The 23,855-nt window shown below is 37.1% G+C and overlaps 1 protein-coding gene across 1 annotated transcript in view; it reads right to left on the reverse strand.

Annotated features, from left to right (window-relative positions):
- Positions 1–22,979, reverse strand: part of LOC131167062 (SAC3 family protein A) — a 56,608-nt gene extending 33,629 nt beyond the window's left edge. The window contains exons 1-6 of the mRNA XM_058125828.1: positions 22,534–22,979; positions 22,323–22,394; positions 15,754–16,614; positions 6,346–6,783; positions 3,455–3,556; positions 1,566–1,663 (exon numbers count right to left, since the gene is read on the reverse strand). Of these exons, the coding sequence (XP_057981811.1) occupies positions 1,566–1,663; positions 3,455–3,556; positions 6,346–6,783; positions 15,754–16,614; positions 22,323–22,382 (1,559 nt within the window). The 5' untranslated portion in view covers positions 22,383–22,394; positions 22,534–22,979. The remainder of the gene's footprint in view (positions 1–1,565; positions 1,664–3,454; positions 3,557–6,345; positions 6,784–15,753; positions 16,615–22,322; positions 22,395–22,533) is intronic.
- Positions 22,980–23,855: the final 876 nt, after the last annotated feature.

The following is a 23,855-nucleotide window of genomic DNA, read 5'->3' on the forward strand; positions in this document are numbered from 1 at the left end:
AATAACCTTCAAAGAAGGGGTTTCACCTTGGTCAATAGATGCTCTCTTTGCAAAGAAGATGCTGAAAACAGTGAAACTGTAGACTGCTCCACTGCTCAATACCCAATTTTTTGGAATCTGGCCACTGCTCTAATAGGACAGAATCAGGTCACAGTTGAAACTGTGGGAAAGGAAATCTGGGCTTGGAAGGGTATCTCTAAGAATAGAGAAAACAAAAAAGCCCTTCTTTTTTATCCCTCTCACTACAACATCAGAAGCATCTCCCTATTTGTTCTCCTTATATATATGTTTTCCTCACTGACCTTATTTGTTGAATATATCTTCAACCTATTGGTCCTCAATATAAAAATGTCATCGCTATTTCTTTTCAAAAATTTACCCACTCAGTACCCCCACGCCAGCATCAAAATATCCTCTTCCTCCCTATGCGGCCACTGGACAAGTTCTCACAATGCGCACTAGCATTTTTATCTCTTGCCAGAGAAGATGACAACCCACGATCTGCTACTCCTGCACCTGCACACTCTGCTGCGGCCCAGCTGTATCCCTCCTCTTCAAAGCATCCACCGAACCACCCTCACCTACACTCCGTCCAGCTGTAATATTTGCTGGGCTTGTAATGTACCCATCTGTGCACCCTCTCCAATTGTACATTGGAACACTGAATTCAGGTGGAGAGCAGCATGGGCCTTCACAACAATAACTTGATCTTGAAGCCCATTTCTAGAGCAATCTGCTTGTTCACTTGAAAGACCCTAGCCCACACGAGAATTGATTTCTACCTATATACTACCCAATATTCGGCCAAAGCCCAGAACAATAATTACACAACCCAGCCTATTCCATTCCACCTTCTTCGCAAGACCATCCGATGAAGATACCATAGTTACATATGACACATGCCTTATTCCCCATACGCAGATGGTTGGCAAATTCCGATGCACGTACCGGTTTCACAGCATGCAACACACTCCTGCACACTACATCAATCACAAAGCTAAGTACATACCGCCGTGACTGCATGGCTCAACAATCAAACATTTTTCTGTACCTCTTCACCATCTACAAGGACGAAAACCCCAATTCAACAAATGAAACTTCAGCATGAAACCTCACAACCCACTCCCTTTAGAAATTTCCCTATCTAAAATTCAAGATAAGAAACATACAAAACATTCCCCCTCCCCTCACCCTTCCCTCCCACAATCCCCAGTTTGTGCATATGTGTTTTATTTATATTCATTTATAAATTAAAAAATGATGCCTATGTTTGCCATGCAAAATATTTAGATGGGATACACCAAAAGAAAAAGCCATTTTCTCCAAAGAGCAGGTTGATTTCAAGCTCCAAATATTATTAGATTGTAAGCTAATCATTTTAGGGTCAGGAAAACAAAATAAGACCCCAATGATGCTCCCTAAAATTAACAGGGAACTGTTCAGCTAATTACACTTTCCCAAAAAAGGACACTCTAGAAAAATTACAAATGTCAAGGCAAAAACAGATACTATATATTGCACATTAAGTTTTGTTCTGCGGGGCCAGGGAAGCAGAGAATACATACTCCTTGTTAATGGGATCGGAATTTGGTAGTGGGAAAAGAGGCTCAATATCCCAGTCTCGTGTGTAAAGAGTACCATCAGCAGTTGCCTTGGTAATCACCTGAAAACAAAGAAACTTTAATCAAGCTAAAATGTATCGAAAACCACAATAGAATACTCTGAAAGATTATTCCAGCAACATACAAATGAAACTCTGCAACAAAATAATCAGTTGTAGGAAATAGATAATGCACAGCAACAAACAAATTGTAGATGCACCATCACAAAATAGACACAAATTTCCTTCCAATCGCTACAGATGGGCTGTATGTGTCGCTCGCATTCCTCTTGCCCCTTCCACTCAGCACATGCTTCAAAAGACACCCAAAGCTAGACAGGACGAGCTAACTCCTCAAATTCTAGCATGATTTTTAAAAGCAAAAGGTTCCATAATAAATAATTTTTTTACCATTTTAAAAGCCTAAAAATAATTTTAGAAGGATAAAAAAGCTTCAATTTGGACTTGCAATAACAACCAAATGCTTTTTAGAGGGAAAGATAATGGATGCCCAACAAAATTAAAAGTAGGTTACATTATTAATCTAATATATTTTTATTTTTCTTATGTATATAAGTTAGTAACTCTGCCTGTAATGCACTCTGTGACATTTAGCTCACGGAATCAAATATCGCTAATGGCATTCCTAAGAATGGGATGCCTAAAAATTTTTGGTTGGTTCATGTTGTAAGATTCCCAAGAATGTACAGAGGATGCTCATGTTAGTGTTCAGTTCAACACGGGTACCAAATTAAATCAACAATATGAAGAATATCAGTACCATGTCCAAAATGTACAGGTCAATATCATGTCAATGTAGAGAGTATGCTTGGAAGATCCTAAAATCGATTGTGGCATAGAATGCTTTAAAATTCCCAAAAAAAGGATTGAGATTGAACCTAAATTAAATGAAATTAAAACTCTAATAAACTAATTCAACGACGGACCCTCAAGGTGGTGTATTTTGCATACCTTTGAAGATCTTGAGGTGAGGCAATTGCCGTCTTGTGCAGGATTGACCCAATATCTAATGGAGGGTAAATATAAATCAAAGCACATTCACATAATAAAATTTATTCGAAGATAGACCTTATGGTGGTGTCTTGCGCATACCTTCGAGGATCTCGAGGTAAGTATAATAAAATATCTGATATATTAATGGTCAGTAAATGTCAAAATAAAAGGATTTTAAGTTTTGACGAGTTGAATTTGAAGGAAATCACAGGTTAATTAGGAATCGTTGGTAGAACAGGTGTGTAGGGGTGCTAGTACCTTCCATTTACATAATCACACTTCCAAACTTGGCTACGGTGCATACTTGGGACCCTAGATTAGCTAGTTAACCAATTAATAGATAGCAGCTAATTCGGTATTTTAACCTCACCTAAGATAAAAGTAGGTTAGTTGCGACTTCATCAGTATAAATTTTGACTCATATCTAAACCTCATTTAAAAATTTCATTTCAAGTTCGCCATTTGTGCCAAGGCAGTCCAATGATTCACCCTGAAAGAGGTGAGCTTTTGGAATGTGTTGACACACTAGGATTTTTTTTTATAGTAAATATCACAGACTGCAAACTCTAAACCCCTCGAATGTGTGACTGCAAATTCTGATCCCCTCGAATATGCATCCAAATTTGCATCTTTTGATAATTTGTTTGAAATTCCTGTACATTGTTTGCACATCACAATCTATTGTTCAATTTCAAGTTAAAAACAGAGCCACTGATGCAATAACTAAATGTAATACCGAAAAAAAAAGGGGTAAAGGAAAAAGTAACAACCACATATAACGTTATGCAGTTAAAAAGCGAGAAAAATCAACCACCTGAACCTTGAAACTATATGGCTTACCTCCTTCATGACAATCTGACAAGCTGCCATTTGTGTATCATCTTTACATCGAGCCAAAGCCCTTTCCACATAACCACGTAGTGATGGAGGAAACATACCAGTCTGCATGCAACCCAAAAAAAAAAAAACAGTAACAACTTTTTCTGTATGAAAACAATAAGTAATGAACTACCCCTGCAACTCAAGAATGATTGTTCATGCAACAGCATGAAGCAAGACCAACCATAGTCTTAGAATTTAAAAATTCACCAAAATTTCAAGTTTGGGAAATTTTGAAAGGAAATCAGGTTTCAATTTCCACTTGGAAAATTCCAGCCAAAATTTGAGAATTTTTTAAATTTCAGCTGAAATTCCAAAAAAAAAAAATTGGTTATTTTAAATGGGCATTCTAGTTCGATGTAGCCCATTTGATATCTTCATATTCAAGAATCACAATTTCAACTCCGCATCACAAAATTTCAAGTCTTCTTCTTCATCTCCAATTACTCGATAATTTCCAAAAATGCAAACTCAACTTTTATAGACCCAAAAGTTCTCACAGAAAAAAAAAAAGAAAAAAAGCAAGTTTTACAATGATAAGTATAGAGTTTTCTCGCCCCGTCCAACCATCTCTCCAGTAGGTAAGATTTTATTGGCCTAAGCACATATTTAATTTTGGATTTCAGCAGAAATTTCATAAATTTAAAAGAAAAACTGGAAAAAAGAAAAGGAGAAAATTATGAGGTTATTCATTTGTTTCTAAATTATTCAAAATCATCTATTTTAATATCTCTAAGTTTCATTCATTATAATTTTCCACTTCTTCCTAAAGCAAAATTGAAAGTTCTAAACAAATCAAAAAAAATTTTGAAATTTTCACAAATTTAGACCCTCAAATTTTCCATTGGAATTGAAATTTAGTCCTTGATCATCAAGCAATTCCATCCAATCTTGCTTAAATTCAGTAAAGCTAACAAGCATTTATTGAGCATGGATCCAAAAGGAAGCAAGGGAAAAAACATAAAAAATATTCTGTCCTCAAAGCAACAAGAAAGATAAAAACTGCCGCTTGAAAATCCAAGAGCGCCACATGAGCAACCATCTTAGCCAACCTCAATTGGGGCACACTCCAAATTCTGCCCAAAATCTCTGTTTGGTTGGGGGGACAGGGATTTCTTTTTGATTATAATTTCCCCATTTCCCTTGACTCTTTAGATTGTCTAGGTTACACAACTCTCCAATTATTGATTTCTACAATTTTGAAGGGGGTCTCTCTCTTGGGATTTTCACTTTTGCAGCAATCTTAATGAGAGAGGTTGATGATTTAACTATTAAATTGAGTGTTGGAATTTTTTCCTCCCATGGTGGGAGATGGCTTGAGGATTTGGGTAGGGGATTTCCTCTGGTTCTTTTTCCATAAGATCTTTTTTCTCTCAACTTATGAAATCCTCAAATCTTGTAATTTCCCTCTGAATAATTTTATATGGAAGGCAAAAGGTTCCCTTCAAAATTAGAGCTTTCATGTGGATGTTGGTGCTTTAGTGGCTTAATACCAATGATTTGTTGCAGAAAAGGAGGCCTCACAAAGCTATAAGCCCAGATATATGAATCTTGTGCCATGAATCAAATGAAATTATCAACCATTTGTTCCTACATCACAGGATGGCTAAGCAGCTTTGGTTTATGTTGTTTTCAGTCTTTGGCGAAGCTGACCCCATGGACAATTGAAGCTTTCTTTAGAGTGTGTTACAGAGGCTCCAGGTGAAGAAGGGATGGCTCTCTAGATATAGATATGTGCTATCTTAGCCCTCCCTTGGACTCTTTGGACGGAAAGGAATGCAAGAATTTTTTAATGGCGAATCAAATCCACCTTGTTTCCTTTGGGATAGAGTGGTTGTCCTTGCATCTTTTAGGGCTCATTCTCTTGTTTTTTTTTTTTGGAGTTTACTTTTGTCAAATCTTCGGAGGAGCAAGAAGGGAGCCCTATTGTAGTCTCTTTTACTTTCTTGTTTCATTAGGAGAATCTCTTGTCCTCCACTCATTGTAAATTCTTCCCTCTTGTTAATGAAATTCTTTTTCTATGAAAAAAAATTATTTTTATTGGAAAGGGGTTGAATGTTTCTTTGATGTGGGACAGGATACAGTATATTGCATCTCAATGGGTTTTTGCAGCATGGTGTCTTAAGGGGATGTGTTTTTCAGATGTACAACAAGACTGAAGTAGGAGGATTTCTTATCCTTCCAACTGTGCAAGTGCAATATTGGAGAACAAATCGACTCCATAAAATTATATTATATATAAAAAATAAAACTATAAATTATATTATATGCGTGTGTACGGGGAGAGAGAGAGAGAGAGAGAGAGAGAGAATGGCTAGGAAATGACGACATTGCATGCTTGGAACCCAAAAAAAACACTGATGCAAACAACCACCAAAAGTGTGAAGCATCATACATTACTCGATAAGTATGAGCTAATGTAACCAACTGTCTTGGCATAAACCATGAGCTGTTCTCATATTGCAGAATCTTATAATAAACAAGTATCAGAAAGCTAAATGCCTAAAAGAACTTTAAAAGACAAACTAATAATACAACAAATTTAGAATATAGATTTTAACAGTTTCCAGTTTGTTATGAAGCAATAGCCAGTGTGAAATTTCATCACACGGATAAACCATATACACTTCTTTCACTATTGCATAATACTACATAAATAGATCAACGCAATGGAAAATAAAACCGTTTATGCATTACAAGTAACATATAGACATTTTAAGTATATCAAGCAGATGTTCTGCGAAGTATCGCACAGTCACAAAATTCACACATCAATTCAAACAAATCAATCTGTTTTTCAAATACTGCAAATGCTATTTAACAGAACAAGTGAACAACCAAAATAGTCTTACCTTAAGTATAGAATCAGCAGCATCACGAGGCAACACCTTGTCATTTGGCTTCGGCAATGAAACACTAATGTAGGCAGGTTTTGCTGCAGGACTGATTGCAGAGGTATCCTTCTCGGTTTTTGGTAAACCTAAGGCCAAATTTGAAGCAATTCTAGGGTTTGTTGGAATCTGCAGTTTGCTAACCCTACGAGTATCTATTGATGAAACAGTTTGTAGGGGTGTTTGATAACTCTGGGCCACCTGATGAGTAGCAGGATGTTGTGGGTTGGGGCCTTGAGGACAGGCTGGAATCTGTTGATCTTGGAAGTTGTCATAAGTTGGTTTTGAATCCAAAGGCTTTTGAAAATGTGGTTGCAAAGGGCTAACATGGTTGTTTGGAAAACCTAGAGATCCCTGTTTCCAATAACCATCATGAGCATCACTCATAACCGCGCTAGGCTGACAAGAAAAACAAGAAAAATACCAAGTTGAGTTCAAAATACTGAATATAGAAAACCAACCTTACTTAGGTTGAATAGCCAAAATTAGAAATATGTTAAAATCTTCATTATAGACAGTCTATGCTGGTCAATGATTTCAAGAACTATTGCAACACTACTTACAAGTTTGTATATGTACTAAATGAAGATTCTAGAGATTTTCAAAAAAAATATACCAGAACTTAATATAATTTTCCCCTATCTTTAATTATTGAATCACGCATATAAGAACCCCATTAAAACAACAATGCCACGCATAAAATTGGTATATAAAAAAGTTTGATTAAATTAGTTAAGAGTTCATTTATGTCGCTGATTTGGTGAAAAAAAAAATAGTTCCTCCTATGATGCATGTATTTTTTATACCCATATCCCCCCCCCCCTCCTTTTCCTCCTAAGAAAGAGCAAACAAAAAATGGCATGAAATCAAAAAGTCGTGGCATCCTTTGGACCATTCGAACATAAAACAAACTGTAGCCAAATAAATTTTGTACAAACATAAAGACAGACAACTAATGCCTCACAGATTAGTTAAATAACTACAAAATCGAAAATAGTCCTAATATGCAACAAAAATAAAACAAAACTAAACAAACCACGACAATAATAAGGAAACACAAATCTAAGAGCTGCTGATACAATGAAAAATGTCTATCAAAGTGAAAGGAGAAAAAATTTCAAAGGGGAAAGGCCCAAAAGCACAACACTGTCAACACATATGGGTGTGACTGGAGCAGACTGAACCCAACCCAGACCAACCTAAGCTCAATCTGAAAATTTTACAAATTTTGACCTATGTTCGCAAATTTACAGTTAAGTTTTTTCTTTTCCTTTTTTTTATAGCAAAAGAAGATTTTATAGGGAAAAAACTAAAAACAACAAAGAAAAAACAGTCATCAAACCAGCATATTCCTCCAATCTCGCTGAAAATTTGGAAAACTCACTCCCCTAAAAATCCCAAAACCAACACACCACAAAGAGACCATATAATGAATCTTTTCCCAAACCAGCAGCCAATTCAACTTCTTCCCAAAAATATCCGTGCATTACTCTGCAAGTCTCCAACCATAACCCCACAAAAGTGCAAAGAAACCACATTTCCCACACGCAGCCCTATCCTTCCTCCTTTCCAAACCTGCAAATGAAGTAGCTAACAATTCCCCCACCGAAATAGGATAAGCCTAACTCTCAGCCAGAACACTAAATAACTTGCTCCAAATCCTCCCTGCAAAACTGCAATGCAAAAGAAAGTGACAAGCTGTTTCAGAGTTCTTATAACAAAGCACACAAACGTCTGGAGAAAGAGCCTTCAAAGGAGGTCTCCTGATCCGCAACACTGGTATTAATTTTATTAAACACAACCAACCAAATAAAAGCCTTAATTTTGGGGGGTACTTTGGCCTTCCAATAATAGAACAGAGGAAACAAAGAATTAAAATGGGTCAAGGATTCAAAGAATGATTTACAAGAGTACTCCATAAGGTTGAGCTGTCTTTACTCCTCCCAAAACCTAAAAAAGAAATGGCCACCATATTCTGCTTTGCAACAAATTGTTAGTGTTAAGTGTTAACTCTATTAAGAACAACCAACCAAACAAGAGTCTTAATTTAGGGGGACTTTTGGCCTTCCAAAAATTACGATAGAATGAAAAAGTCATCTTATCCCAGATCAAAAAATAAAGGAAAGAAAGACTTGCAAGAAAAGTCCCCTGGATCCAGAACCCACTCCCACACATCCTCCCTATTGGAAGGACGGACACCCTCCAAAAAACACTACAAAGATGATAGTTCCTCCACCTCCCTATCATTAAAAGACCTATGCAAATGGAAATCAAACGAAAATTCTCACATCAGATAGCAAAAAAAGAAGAAACAGTCCCATTATGAAACAATAAAAATTACCTAAACGAGGAAATGACATGAGAAATGTTGAATCCCTCACCCATGGGTCTTCAGAAATGAATGTGAAGCCCATCATCTATGCTAACTTTGATATATGGAAACATGGGTAAAGTTGTGATATACATCTCCAAGGACTCTCAAAAGAAAATCTAAAAGCCACATCAGCGTCCCACCCATTTACCTGCAACCCAAATTTACTTTGAATCACTTTGCCAAAAGGAGTTCTCCTCTAAAGGAAACCCCCATAACCATTTACTTATCAAAGCAATGTTTTTAGACACCAACTTCCTCAGACCAACACCCCTCCCCCCTCCCCCCTTTTTTGACCTACCCGCAATACCTCCTAACTGACCAAAAGATCTTAATTAGTCCCAACCATAGACCAAAGAAAATCTCTCATGATTCTCTCAACAGTCCTAGCCACCCTCAAGAAAAGCCAAAACATAAAGGGGGATACTAAAAAGATAATAAAAGTGATACAATCATTTAAAGAAAAAAAACAACCCTTCCACCCATCCAGACACTAAGCCACCTTCTCCATAGGAGCCAAGAAACCCACCAACCTAGGATTACCACCCAAAGGAATCCCTAAGTAAGTCAAAGCCTCAAAGGCCACTATAGGGTACCACGCCCAGCTTAAGAACCCAACTCCATTGATCTAGCAACTGCCAAATTAATACTTGCATTCCCACTCTTCCTTTAATTTAATTTAAACTCTGAAACACACTCAAAAAAGTTATAGATGATGAGCACATTTAAAAAAGTAGTAGATGATGAGCACATTTAAGGAAGGCTCCCTATAATCCTCTAAGAAAGATAGCATTGTCAATAAAGTGAACTGATGATGAGACACTATGACCGTCTAATTTGCCACCCTCAATCCCTCTTACAAACCCTCTATCGACAGCCTTATATATCATTCTACTCAAAAAGTCCAGTACAAGAACGAACATAAACGGGGAGAACAGTTCCCCTTGCCAAACACCCCTCAAAGCCAAAAACCAAGATTTAGGTTCTCCATTAATAATATAGAAAGGGAAGCAGTAGAAGAGTGACCCTCGTCCAAGCCCTCCACCTATACTCCAAACCATTTGACTCCCACATCTAGAAACTTCCAATTGACTCAATCATAAACCTTTTCAAAATAAAATTCAAACCCCACATTTTTCTCCTTCCCACATCCTCCAACACCTCCCCAGCCACTCACTAAAATAGCATCCACAATCTGTCTGCACCCCACCAAAGCACATTGTGCCTGAGAAATAGTATCTTCTTACTAAAATAAGCCCATTTGCAAGCACCTTAATCTTATACACACTAGTAACCAGACTTTTAGTATGAAAATCAGAAACTTTAATTAATCTACTCTTCTTAGGCACTAAAGTGATGAAAGTCAAATTAATGTTCTTACCGAAAACTCCACCAAAAAGAACTCCTTAAATATCTTCAATATATCCATCCGACTACATCCCAATAATCCTGGAAAAATCATCTCATCAATTAAGGGCCTGAAGTTTAAAAAACCAACTGGTTGTCAGTTTTGGGCCTGGCAGAGAAGGGCACCAAACCCAAAGCCTGCACTGCCCTGTTGAATTAAAAAGAACAGAGAAGCACCAAGCCTATTTCTACCCTCGGAAGCCTGGCTCAACTAGGGCACAAGCAGGGGGAAGCGATTCTTGCAGAAGGAAAAAGGTAAAGAGGTAAGAAGGGAGGACTCTTCCTCTGAAGGAAGTCCTCCAAGTAGAGAAAAGGAGAGTCTATAAGGCAAACACAATGCTCAAACCTCTTTTATTGCATATGATTTCTGGCGGCAAATGAGGAAGCTTAGCAGATGAGGCGGCATGTTGCAGGGGAGAAGATTTCAAAAGTGACGATCTACAAAGTTATGATAGTAAAGTTAGACCATGGAGAAAATTGGGTGGCACAACAGACTACTTATGATTTCATATCAGTACAGTTTTAGGGCTATGGAATGAAGAAAAAAAAAGGTTTTGGTTGTTTTTGCTGTATTGTGGATTCTTTGGCTTTAAAGGAAGGGCCAGGATGTTCAGAGATGAGAAGACTTCAATACATTCAACTTGGGAGAAAGCTCTGTTTTTTTGCTGCATTTTGAGCTTATTCTTTTGGGGTTTTGGTTAATGGCTGTTTAGTCATTTAGCATATTATTATGTGTTAGAGTTTTGTTAGTAATACGTGTGAGTTAGTAAGGGTATTATGGACATTCCTATTGTACTTGACATGTATTATAAATAGAGGGAGAGACCAATCATTGAGGCTAGGTCTTCCATTTTACCCAATTATTCAACATGGTATCAGAGCATGATTCTGAAACCTAAACCCTAATTGCTACCACCACCAACAAAACGGAAGCCTAAAACCAATAATCCGCTGCATGTCTACCATCATAGAAGAATTCCAGCAACACTAAAGCCCTAGAAAACAGCCAGCAGCAGCCAAAAGTCAGACCAGTCACTGGAAATTTTCTGGGGCGACACTGCCAGCTCAAGAACACAAAATCTACTATAGATTTCACAAAAACAACACCAGCGTCAGCCAGACACTGCCGATCTGCCCCCCACTGAAACCCATCTCCTGGAAGGGTTCCATGTGCCCTCATGCACCTGTCAAAGGCTGTCAGGGCTGAACCCACACTCCGGCGCATGAAGCTACATTCAGGCATGTTTTTTACCAGAAATCATCCAGCAGTTATCCAATCCCTCTATAAACATGTTATTGGAGTTTTTTGTGATGTTTTTTGTCCAAAGATCTCACCTTTTTTAATTGCTCATGTGTGGCACCCAAGGAATGGTTGTTTGATGCTTCATGAAGCTGTTTATCAATGGTTATTGAGTTTAGTGGGTCTGAAACAGTGGGGTTTGCTGTGTTTTTTATTCAATGTTCTAATTCCTTCCATAGACCAAAATATCAAGATGTTGGGCATGTGTTTTGCTCAAAGATCAAATCTTTGTTGTGACCATGCACTCTTGGTAATTTGTTAGTTATTGTTCAGTGTTAGTAACAATCGTTGGTGACTCTCTTAGAGCAGTGGCAGTGCTAAAAAGGATGTTTTTTTGTGAGGCTGTGGCAGTGCTATATAAGTTTGTTGGTGATTGGTCCTTGGTAGTTTGGGTGGTTCACCTCTCCAATTGTTCCAGTGCTGTGTGTTGCTTTCTTGGGGCTGCATCTGAGTTTCTTGGTACTGTGGCAACCTTGTACTGATTTATTTGTAACTTGTTCATGGTGAGCCACCTTTTTCGTGATTGTTCCAATTGTTCCAGTAATTAATCTTGTGATCATTGGTCTGAGTTTGTGAATGTTGGGATGGAGTTTGCAAATCCCAAAAGTATGGTTCCCGCATTAGTGTCACTTGTTAGAGTGAACCGCATACTATGACTATATCAGAGGAGGAGTATTCAAGGTTTCTATAGTATCAATTGTCTCAAAAGCATCTTAACACATTGCGTATTTTGCCTAGAAAAGTAATCCTCCAGTCTATATGTCATTTGGTATCTTTCCCACTAGTCCTTGGGTTATCGATTCTGCTGCCACTAACAGTATAACAGTTGCAACCAACTTCCTATCTAACCTCCAGTATCCTAAAAACCTACCTTAAGTTACCATTGCTAATGGGCCCACTATTGCTCTTAAGTGGATAGGAACAGTAAATCCTACTCCTTCCATCTCTCTTCCTTCTGCTTTATACATTCCTAAATCTCCTCTCAATCTCATGTCAATTAGTAAGATTACGAAGTCACAAAATTGTTCTATCACATTCTTTCCTGATTCTATGGTTATTCGGGATCTGAAGACTAAAAAGACAATTGGCACAAGACGTGAGGCTTGTGGACTTAATTACTTTGAGTCACTTTCTCCACCCATTGCCAGCACAGTCGTAGCTACACCACTTCAAATCCATTGTCGCCTTGGTCATCGTCCTTCGACAAATTGAAACAGCTAATTCCTACATTGAGTTCTCTGTCTAATCTTGAGTGTGAGTCTTGTCAATGGGACAAGCATCATTGTGTTCCCTTTGCTTCCCAAGTGGACAAACAGGTACTTAGTCCGTTCATGCTAGTCCATTCCGATATTTGGGGTCCTAGTTGTGTCACATCAAAGTTGGGGTTTCGATGTTTTGTTACATTTGTTGATGATTACCCTAGGATAGCTTGGTTATATTTAATGAAATATTGTTCCTAGTTGCTTGATATCTTTTTTGCCTTCTGTTCCCAAATAAAGACTCAATTTGATATGCCAGTCAAGATATTTCATAAAGATAATGCTAAGGAGTACTTCAGTACCCAATTCAGTACCTATATGACTAACTCTGGTATGATCCATCAATCCTCTTGTGCCCACACTCTATAAAAAAATGAAGTTGTGGAGCAGAAAAACAGACATTCTTGAAGTTACTCGTACCCTATTGTATCAAATGAATGTCCTCAAAGTTTTTTGGAGTGATGTTGTGCTCACACATGCAAACATGCTCCCTTATCAATTAAATGCCATCCTCTATCATTGGCGGTAAAATCCCATATTCAATTATCTTCCCTAAGACTCCTTTGTTCTCCCTTCCTCCTCGTATATTCGGCTGTGTGTGCTTTGTCCATCAGTTAACTCCAAGAGTGGATAAGTTGGATCCTCATGCTATCAAATGAATTTTTCTGGGCTATTCCTATATTCAAAAGTGATATTAATGTTATAGTCCTACTTTACATAGATTCTTTGTTTTTGTCTCGGTTGATGCCACCTTTTTTGAGTTTACACCATAGTACTCTGACTCCTTGATTCTGTTGACCTTGATGAGTCTCTTCCCCTGCCTTGCCTTCCATATCTAAATCTATTATCTATGTCCAATCCTCCTACATCTTCATCTAGTTTGAGTCCTCGTCGCTTGGATCATCCCAATTTGCAAGTATACACATGGCGATGCAAGGGGGAAGTGACTCCTCCAGCTTCTACTACTGTGCTTCTAGTTCCCTCATTAGAAAATCTTATTTCCCATGGCGTTGATCTTCCTATAGTAGTTCGAAAAGGTAAACACACTTGTACCCAGATCTATAATTTTGTTTGTTATGATTTTTTGTCACCCTCTTATTACTGCTTTGTTAGTACTCCATCGTTTGTTGCTCTTCCAAAATCTATTTTTGAAGCCCCATTCCATCCTAGGTGGAGGACAACAATGGTTGAACCGATGCGTGCACTACATGATAATGATACTTGGGATATGGTAACTCTTCCTCCTCAAGTCTGTGGTTGATTGTCACTGGGTGTATGATGTGAAAGTTAATCCTAATGGTTTTGTGGCTCATTTGAAGGTCTGCCTTGTTGCTAAGGGGTATACTCGGGTGTATGATTTGGATTATTCAAACACATTCTCTATGATCGCTAAACTTGTTTCCAAGCAAGTTTGCTCATTCCTTTTGCCACCTCTTGTCATTGGCCTCTACGCCAGTTAGATGCAAAGAATGCTTTCATACATGGTGATCTTCATGAGGAGGTATATATCGAGCAACCCCTTAGGTTTGTTGCTCAAGGAGAGTCGGGCTCAATATGTCAGTTTAAGAAATCATTATATGGATTAAAACAATCTCCAAGAGCATGGTTTGGCTGGTTTAGTGCTTTAATACTTGAGTTTGGCTTCCGTCGGTGTGCAGTAGATCACTTGTATTTTATCGTCATACTCTATCTAGCAAGATTTTGCTTATTGTGTATATGGATGATGATGATCGAGGCTTCTTGGACCTTAACTTTTTCCTGCAGAGTAAGTTTCAAACCAAGGACTTGGGACCATTGAAGTGCTTATTGGGTATAGAAGTATCAAGATCGTGTACAAGAACTATCTTATCACAAAGGAAGCATGTTCTTGATCTTTTGGATGAGACGGGGCTGTTAGGATCCAAACCTATTGATACAATCATTGATCCCAATAGTAAGTTAGTGCTAGATATGGGTGATTTGTTGCCTAACCCAGGTTGGTACCAAAGACTTGTTGGAAAGTTGAATTATTTCACAACCACTCAACCAAATATATCCTTCGCAACAAGTATTATCAATCAGTTTTTCAATTCCTCGAAAATAAGTCATTGGGATGTAGTAATTTGCAACTTGAGATATCTCAAAGGTGCACCAGGGAAAAGACTCTTATATCAAGATCGAGGTCATACTCATATTCAGGGATATACAAATGCAATTAAACCAATTCACCTTCCAACCGAAGATCCACAACTGGGTATTGTATCTTTGTCAATGGTAATTTGGTGTATTGGAAAAGTAAGAAACAAACTGTGGCACCCAGGTCAAGTGTTGAATCAGAGTATAGGGCTATGGTGCACACTACATGTGAACTTATTTGATAGAAAAACATGTTGGGCTAAACCTGCAATGAGTCCTGCTGATAATGTAGACGCCAATTTTCACAAACACTGGCATCCCATCCATTCTCAACCAACCCATACTTCTAATCACTCTATGCCAGATGAATGATCTACTCAGGGAAAACACCATAACATTTAGCTAAGAGGGCAATGTTTTTAGACACCAATTTTCCAAGACCCAGCTGTCCCTCCGATTTAGATCAGCAAACCTCATCCCACATTACTAAATGACCCCAACTCCAAACCACAAGAAATCTCTCATAATTTTCTCAAACTTGTTGCAATCCCCACTGGAATCCTAAAGACAGACAAAAAGGATAACGGGATACTTGATAGACAGACTTGGATAAAGGCTGATTCTATCTCCGAAGGAAAAAAAAAATTCCCCCTTCCAACCATCAAGAGCACATAAAAATTGTATATAGATCATCTCAGAAACAGCATTACATCTTAGCAAAACAAGCAAATAGAAATAAGTATAGTGCAACTAAGCTCTCAAGATGCAGTCAGGCAAACATTAATAACTCAAACAAGCCCAGAAAGAAATAATTAAGGTTATACACACATATCTACATATTCATTTTGCTTATTCAAGTTTATTTTTTAATGGGCATGTAACTCATCCTTAATTGCACAGAAGGTGAGACACCAAACCTGCAATGAAGGCAGTTGAGACGAAATGGGTTCAGGCCTCCAAGATGGGTTGTAAGGTTGGGGTGGCTGGCTGTTGGAGGTTAGATATCCACTAGAAACACCAGCAATTGGAGAGGTCAAATTAGACGTACTAGTAACCGAGATGTTTTCTGTCCCTGGAGCACAGCTAACTTCTGTTTGACTGTAATAATCCGCCCATTGCTTATAGTCTTGCTGATAATGTAGTGGGGTCGCAGTAGCAGTATTAGAACTATAAGTACCATTTGAATCTGGAGTATAGTTTGGATATTGATGAGAAGTATAGTTTGCATAGTGTCCATTCCACAAGTTTGTCTGATTAGAGTAACCGCTGCTCTGGTATCCTCCAGAAGTCTGGTAATCAGCAGGATTGTAGTAAGTGCTTGAATAACTTGCAGGCCCAGCATAAGACCCTGTATTCTGAAATGAAGAAAGAGGCTGATAAGGAGCACCTGTGTTTTGATATGCTCCTACAGGCTGAGTGTATGAATGGTTAGATTGCTGTGGGTAGCTGCTGTAGTAACCCGCATATCCCGCATTGGCATAACCATATGGATCAGAAGAACCTTGGTATGATGCATAACCATTATATTCTTGTTGTACATTCGCTGCGACCAAACTCGATGAATTCCCACCAAGAGATGCAACATTTGAGCCATCTTGAAAATTCCTCAGATGTGGTTCTGTACGCTGATCATGGTGATAACTGGAATTTGTAAGAATTCCATTCTCCACAGAGCAATTATCTACCCTATGCATGGCCCATGAAGCAGCTTCAGAACCAGTTGTTGAAGGAAGGTATGAAGATGCATGTCCTTGGCTTGTACCAACAGCCTGGTGTTTCTGAAAAAAAAAATGTGAAATATTTTACAAATTAAGATTTCTACTTAATTATTAGAAGAACAGAAATAAGTATTATGTAAATTTTTAACAAAACAGCACTCAGTCGTAGGCATTTTAAGAAGTTTACATGTGCTTTGGGTATTTGAGAAGTTGTACTCGCGGAAAGTAAAAAATAAGGGACAGGTGCATAGCACGTTAAATCTTTGCCCAGAACAAACAAAGATTTGAAAATATTTAAACTGAAAAATGCTCCAAAAAATTCAGTACTTCCATCATATCAGCTGAAATAAGCATGTCAATACTTAAGCAGGCAATAGATTGACCTTTCAAGACAAATAACTCAGCTGCAACATCAATCCAAACTCGACAACTAGGACTGTTTAAGTAATCCACAGGTGCCCATAAAAATTTAGTTAATATGAGATATAGACTAACACTGCAGTTAAAACAAATTCATGAACTTTACGTGCTAAAATGATAAAGCATATCCCATTACAGCACTTGAAATACAGTCAGAAACTCTGGATAAAGGTTGCTGAGTCCTTCAATATGATCACCCATGCTTTAGAGCTTTAAAGCACTCACAAAATCAATTCAAATACACGTTCAACATGTACTACAAACCAGACTTTGCTAGAAAAGATAGTTTTAAAAATTAACCACTCTCCCTACGTAATGCCGTAATGTAATGGTATAAGTGGCTTCCAATACGGTCCACTATGGAGTCATAATGGACACTATGCCATAAGCCATTACAATCTTCTTTTATGCCTTCAACCCAGTTACAAACTACTCTTAAACATTGTTGACTCTAATTTTGTACTTCTATTAAAACACTTCAAGTTTTTAAAACTTGAAACAGGAATTATAAACCATATTCATCATATCTACTATCAAATAACCAGAATTTAACTCAAGTTAATTGAAGACAACAAATTTTCTAAGAGTAAAAATCATATTTTAGAATTTTTTTAAACTATTGGTTAGAAAATAATATTTGTGCATATATCTACATCCTTCAATTGCTAAAAAAATCATATCAAAACTCAAGTTTGAAACCACATAGTCCTTAGTCTTTGCCCCAAACCACTTATTCTTTGATAAGATGTTTATGCTTTAGTGTGGTTATGCTGTCAAATACAAACTACAAATATGTTCCGTTATTTATCATTTTATCATATATGTATTACTATCATGTATTACAATAAAGGAGGATTTTCAATGCGAGATCTAAAAACATATCTCTCAGTAGCACCGCTACAAAGTACTTTATGGTTTGGGTTTTTGGCAGGTTTATTGATCGAGATCAATCGCTTTTTCCCCCGATGCACTGGCATTCCCTTTTTTTTCATTTTCTCAAAATTTCAAAAGGTGCAGAGTTGGAATCCCATTCTAACTAAGGATTCTTGTGGTTCTGGAGGGGGCAGCTAGAGGAGAACCAAGAAGGGAGAGCTTTCCCCCCTTTTCCGCCTAACTCTTTCATTGGTCTTAAGAATGCGGGTTTTAAGAATGAGTGATTGCCCTTATCCGACATGTATGCAAGAAGGAAGTTTGAGCTTGAAGCAAATGGCTAAAATCGCTTCTGTTTTACATGATTATCAATCGAATAAAAAGTTATTGTATGTATCAATCCTTACATCCCCCCACAACACATGGGATGACAGCTAGTTTTGGTATGTTGGGGGATATCATTATTGTTGAACCCAATGCCTACATTGCATTTGCAGGTAAAAGAGTAATTGAACAAATATTGAATACAACAGTACCTAAAGACAAGGTTAATCTTTCTAAAAAAAACTCTCAAAAAAAAAAACCCGATATACAAATAATAAAAAAAAAATAAGGAATCCGCTTTTTTTGACATGAAATAGATATATCCGTATATCTCTAACTCATATTTATGAAATGATAAAATACAGCAAAGCCTATACCAAGAATTGGTTCATGTAGGAATGGACTTACGAATTCCAAGGTACTCCTTTAAGGGAATTTTTTATTCGAAGGAAAGCAGACTTCTCAAGAATTTCACATTTCATTTATAGCAATGTCGTAATTGAATAAAGAATTCAAAAAATCTAAAGAAAGAAAGTAAGAATGAATCAATGAAATGTTATTCGGTCTTTATACTCAATAAAATGGTGACTAGTAACAGCTACAGGATTTCTCCCCTTTAGCAGCAAAGGAACCAATGTAACGTTCAACATATTTAGCATATGTCACGAGTACTTGACTCAAAATAATCACTCAAAACATGGTATGCAAGATTTTTGAGTCAAAATATGTAAAACAATAAGTTTTAACAAGTTTTCTAATTACATAAATGTATTCATGGATGCGGCATCCATTACATGCCATGTGACATTCAACACAACCGTGACTGTTATGGCTATGTTAAGGAAAAGAAAAAGAAAATACATAAAAAGCAAGGACAGGAGTCCTAAAGAGAAAATATAGAAGAAACATTCTCCAATCTCTTTGCATATTATTCAAGAAAATAGTCCTAAAAAACCACAAATTAAGAACCCAAAAAAAAAAAAAAAGCACTAAAAACCAAATATCCTACAGTAAATGCCCAGGCATTCATTGATCTGAAAAATGCTGCAGAATCATTTAAAAACTCCAACATCTTTCATATACTATTTTAGATAGTCTTTCCCAAAAACTCTACATAAACAGGTTTAGCCATGTTGAAACTCTTTGCATATGATCCAACAAAATACCCCTAAAAAACTTGAAATTAAAATCCAAGCAGAAGCAAGGAAAACCAAACAATCCCCCACAGTAATTGCCCAGGCATTAATTAATCTGAAAAATGCCTTTTTGCATAATCATTTAACGATAAAACCAAACAATCCCACAATAAATGCCCAGACATTAATTGATCTGAAAAATGCCAACTTGAACACCGTTTGCATACCATTTTAAATAGTTTTTTCCAGAAGTTTTACATGAACAGATTAGCAATGTTGGATTTCAGTCAACCCCAGAAATGACTGATTCAGACTGGATTTTGTTTCACACGTATAATTGAAGCAGGATCGAGTTAGCTAGCCTAGAATCCATTACAAAACCCCCACCCTATCATTCTTTTGTTTTTTTGTTCCAGTCATAACTGCCCCACTTCTTGTCTCTTGCATGTAGAGAGAGAGATAGAGAGTGCTGCATAACTTGATTTCAATGATTCTTATTTTGAAAGCAAAATATTTTTAATAACAAAGAAAAATGACAAAGGCCACAATAAATAACTATGATGTAATTGCATTATAGGGTCATAGCCATGTATTAATACACAAGTGAAAAACTAGACGAACAAAGACAAAATATTGTTCTAAAAAACTCAATTCGACATCAAAATATTAATAAATAGTCCAAATACAAAGTTTAAAACTTTAAATTGCATCCAATACAATGAAGCATGCATACAAATCCTTTTTAAATATGAACCAAATAAAATGCTCACTAAGAAAATAATTTTTTTATCACATTTAGGTGTCTGAATGCAAGACAATATAGAAGGAAGATGAATGGTGCACTGGTCACCAATAATCCTGGCAAGAACACGACCCCTTGCTAAAGTGATGGAAACGATTTCTATCCCGCACAATAATTTCTCTGTCAAATATGTCTGAAACAAGCTTCATGAAACAATGACAGTCATGACAAATACGAAGATTCTTCATGATCCTTATGGTCCTTCTATCCTTAAAACTAAGAATTGCAAAAGCAACAGCCAACTTCTCACTATGGTAACTAAGGGTATGCTCCTTCTCCTCCTCTTCAACATCAAACAGCACATTGGATGTATGGGGAATATACCCTGCGACTCTCAAACTATCAATTACTGAGATTAAGAATTCTCTAATTCTCTCAAACTGCGGATGAGTAGTGTCGCCCGCAACAAACTCATGTATCACTTGGTCCACATTAATCAAACTATATCCTGGTTTCTTGCTAATTCTTTTTTCTCTCATTGAATTCCTTATACCAGCTTTCTCAACCCATCGACCAACTCCACCATATGCATTTGATAGAAGAACATAGTCACCATCGTGATAAGGATCAAGCTTGTAGATCCTCTCCTTTACTTTGTCCACCAACTCAATATAGTGATGATTTACGCATGCCGCCAGAAGAGTCCTCCAAATAATAGAATTTGGCCTCATTGGCATTCTTTTCACGAATTCATAAGCTTCATATACCAAACCTGCACGGCCAAGGAGGTCAACCATACAACCATAATGCTCCAGCTTTGGTTCCATGCCATATTCATCTCTAATGCTTTCAAAAACTCGCCAGCCATCCTCGAGAAGACCGCCATGACTACAAGCCACCAAAACTCCACTAAAAGTAATATTATCAGGCTGTAACCCAGATTTCTTCATCTCAGAAAATAACACCAGTGCTTCTTTACTGCGCCCATGTACTGCTAGCCCATTAATTAGTGCAGTCCATGTCAATACATTTCTCACAGGCATGCCATCAAACACTCTTATTGACTCATCGATGGATCCACACCGCGAATACATGTCAATTAGAGCAGTACCCAATGAAACAGTAAAATACAACCCACTTCTGTGAATATACAAGTGAATCCACCTACCTATTTCTAAAGCACCTAAACTTGAAATAGCAGCTAACAAGCTGAGAACTGTAATCTCATCAGGTTTAATATTCCCTGCCAACTGCATTTGCTGAAACACAGACAAAGCCTTGTACCCGAAACCATTGTTAACAAAACAAGCAATCAAGGAAGACCATGTCACTATGTCTCTGTTCAGAACTTCATCGAACACTTTCAGTGCAAGCTCCACAGATCCACAACACCCATAAACATTAATCAGTGCATTCTGCACAAAAATATTAGAATCAAAACCAAGTTTCACTATGAGCGAGTGGAACTCCTGCCCCCTTTGGAGACGAGCACAAGCCCCGAGAATGGATGGGAATGTGAAATGATCTAGCAAGACACCCCTCACACGCATTTTAGAAAAGAGTGAAAGGGCATCCACAGGGGATGCAAGCGCATGAGCTCTTATGATGGTGTTCCAAGAAAAAGTATCAGGAGATAAAATTCTATTAAAAACCAAGCGAGCATATGGCAAGCTTTCAGGTGCTAGCGCAGCACACGACAGAAGAAGCTCTCTAATGGAGACAGGATCCTTGTATCCAGATTTAATGAGGCAAACATGGAGCTTGTAAACATGATTCATAGTATCAAACTGCTGCTATTGCTTGTCTATCTTATATTTCCATTTTCAATGACCTTTCTTCTGATGTACAGAACCATTTTCCCTTGTTGGAATGCTGAGAAAGCTGAGAAATGGGGAAAAATATAATGCATTGATCGTAACTTGGTGGACCATAAGCTTTCAGTTTTTACCAATACAAGGTAGCAGATAAAGTGAATAAAGTGGTAGTGAAATACACCAACAAATGCCAAATACATTCTCACTAATAAGTTATGCCCATTTAATCGTGCTCGCCACAAACAACAAAGAAAGCAATGACATTGGTGGAATGTTAAAAGTTTAAACCCATGCCAATATAACAAAAGGCTACTTCATCCACACTAAACTGTAGACGGTCCAACTATTGCTTCACCTAATAGTTTAGATGTTAAAAAGCACAAACATAAAAATCAACATATTCAATTATGGGCGCACGTGTACAGGGGAGAGAGAGAGAGAGAGAGAGAGAGCGAGTATTACCTCGAGCGAATTTGGGTCCAGTGAACTTATGGTGTCGGTATTGCCTCCTTGGTTCATCATATCATTAACATCCTAATTCATCACAACGAAACAACACAACACACTCAGCAAACACACAAAATCAATAATTTTCTCCCCTAAATTACACAAACCCCCCCCCCCCAACCCTAGAACAGTTAGCTCCTAATCGGGAAGCGCAACAAACGCATACCTCCAAAGCACTCGAGCGAACACTCGAAATCGACCACGGTATCTTGCGGGAGATTCAATAGATTGGGATCACCAGAGAATCATACAGAAACAAAAACAAAATAGAGAAAATAATACGTACGTATGTGCATAAACAGAGAAACAAGCTGCTGTGAACAAATAATTTCACCCAAAAAAAAAAGGAGAGAGATAGAGAGATTCAAAGGCAAATCGTAGGAGCACCGGCAGATAAACGCGGAGGGAATTTCAGAGCGAGAAAGTGAGAGAAAATCGAGAGAGAATGAAAGAAAGAAAGAGAGAGAGAAAGAGATTCAACCCTTCGTCTCCGTTGGGTCATGTTTGGAGGGTGGAATGGTCTTTGGAATGTTGGCGTGGGGGAGAGAGAGAGCGAAAGAGAAAGAGGGGGTAATTAAGAAAACTTATCACTGCGCACTTTATTTTTTCCTTAGTACGCGCTAGGAGGAATCATAACTCATAAGAGGCTCTGACAAAGCTATGTGTCATTGTCCCCTTGGTGAGTCTCTGTTCTTTCTCCACATTCTTACTATTTTAAATGGAAAGATTGGAGCCTTGACAGTTTTTTCTCTTTTCCAATCATATTTTTAAAAAATACCCTCTTCCTCCGACCTCAGAATTTAAATTTTATATTAATTTTAAAAATAATTGAAAATATATTAATTAGTTATAAATTTCTTGAATCCATATTAAACTCAAAATCTATTATCTCAATTTGTGAGTAATTTTATAATCAACATATTTATAAATCATAATATATAAATAACATAGGATGCTACTTAAAATTTATATAAAGATTCATAATTTTTTATTATTTTTTAACTCCCTATCATCCCTTTAAAATAATAAATTTGAAGGTGTAAATGTTTATGTTCCACACCTAATGTATTTATATAACATGAGATTTTTTTATCAACTATTAAACCACCATCTCTTAAAATTTTTATTTTAGAATTTTAAAAATAATTATGCTCATTTTGTTGGAAAAATGTTTTTCATTATCTATTTTTTAGTTTTTAAAATAATTATAAAAATTTCAGCTTATTTATTAATTTTTTTAACACTCATTTAGTAGTGTAGAAAATAAAAAAGTTTATTTAAGTGTACGAAACAGTCTTTCATTTTTTATTTATAGATTTCAAAATAATTTTTAAAACGAGACAACTTGCTATTCAATTTTAGAAAATTTATGTAAGGTGCTTTTTACGATGATGAATTTATAGACTTAAATTTGAATTTAAGTGATTTAAAAGAAACTAAGCACATAATTTGCAAAAATTAAAGTCCAAGATTTGAATTGTAGACTCT

The sequence above is a fragment of the Malania oleifera genome, chromosome 10 (assembly GCF_029873635.1).
Source record: "Malania oleifera isolate guangnan ecotype guangnan chromosome 10, ASM2987363v1, whole genome shotgun sequence".
Classification (NCBI taxonomy): Eukaryota; Viridiplantae; Streptophyta; class Magnoliopsida; order Santalales; family Ximeniaceae; genus Malania; species Malania oleifera.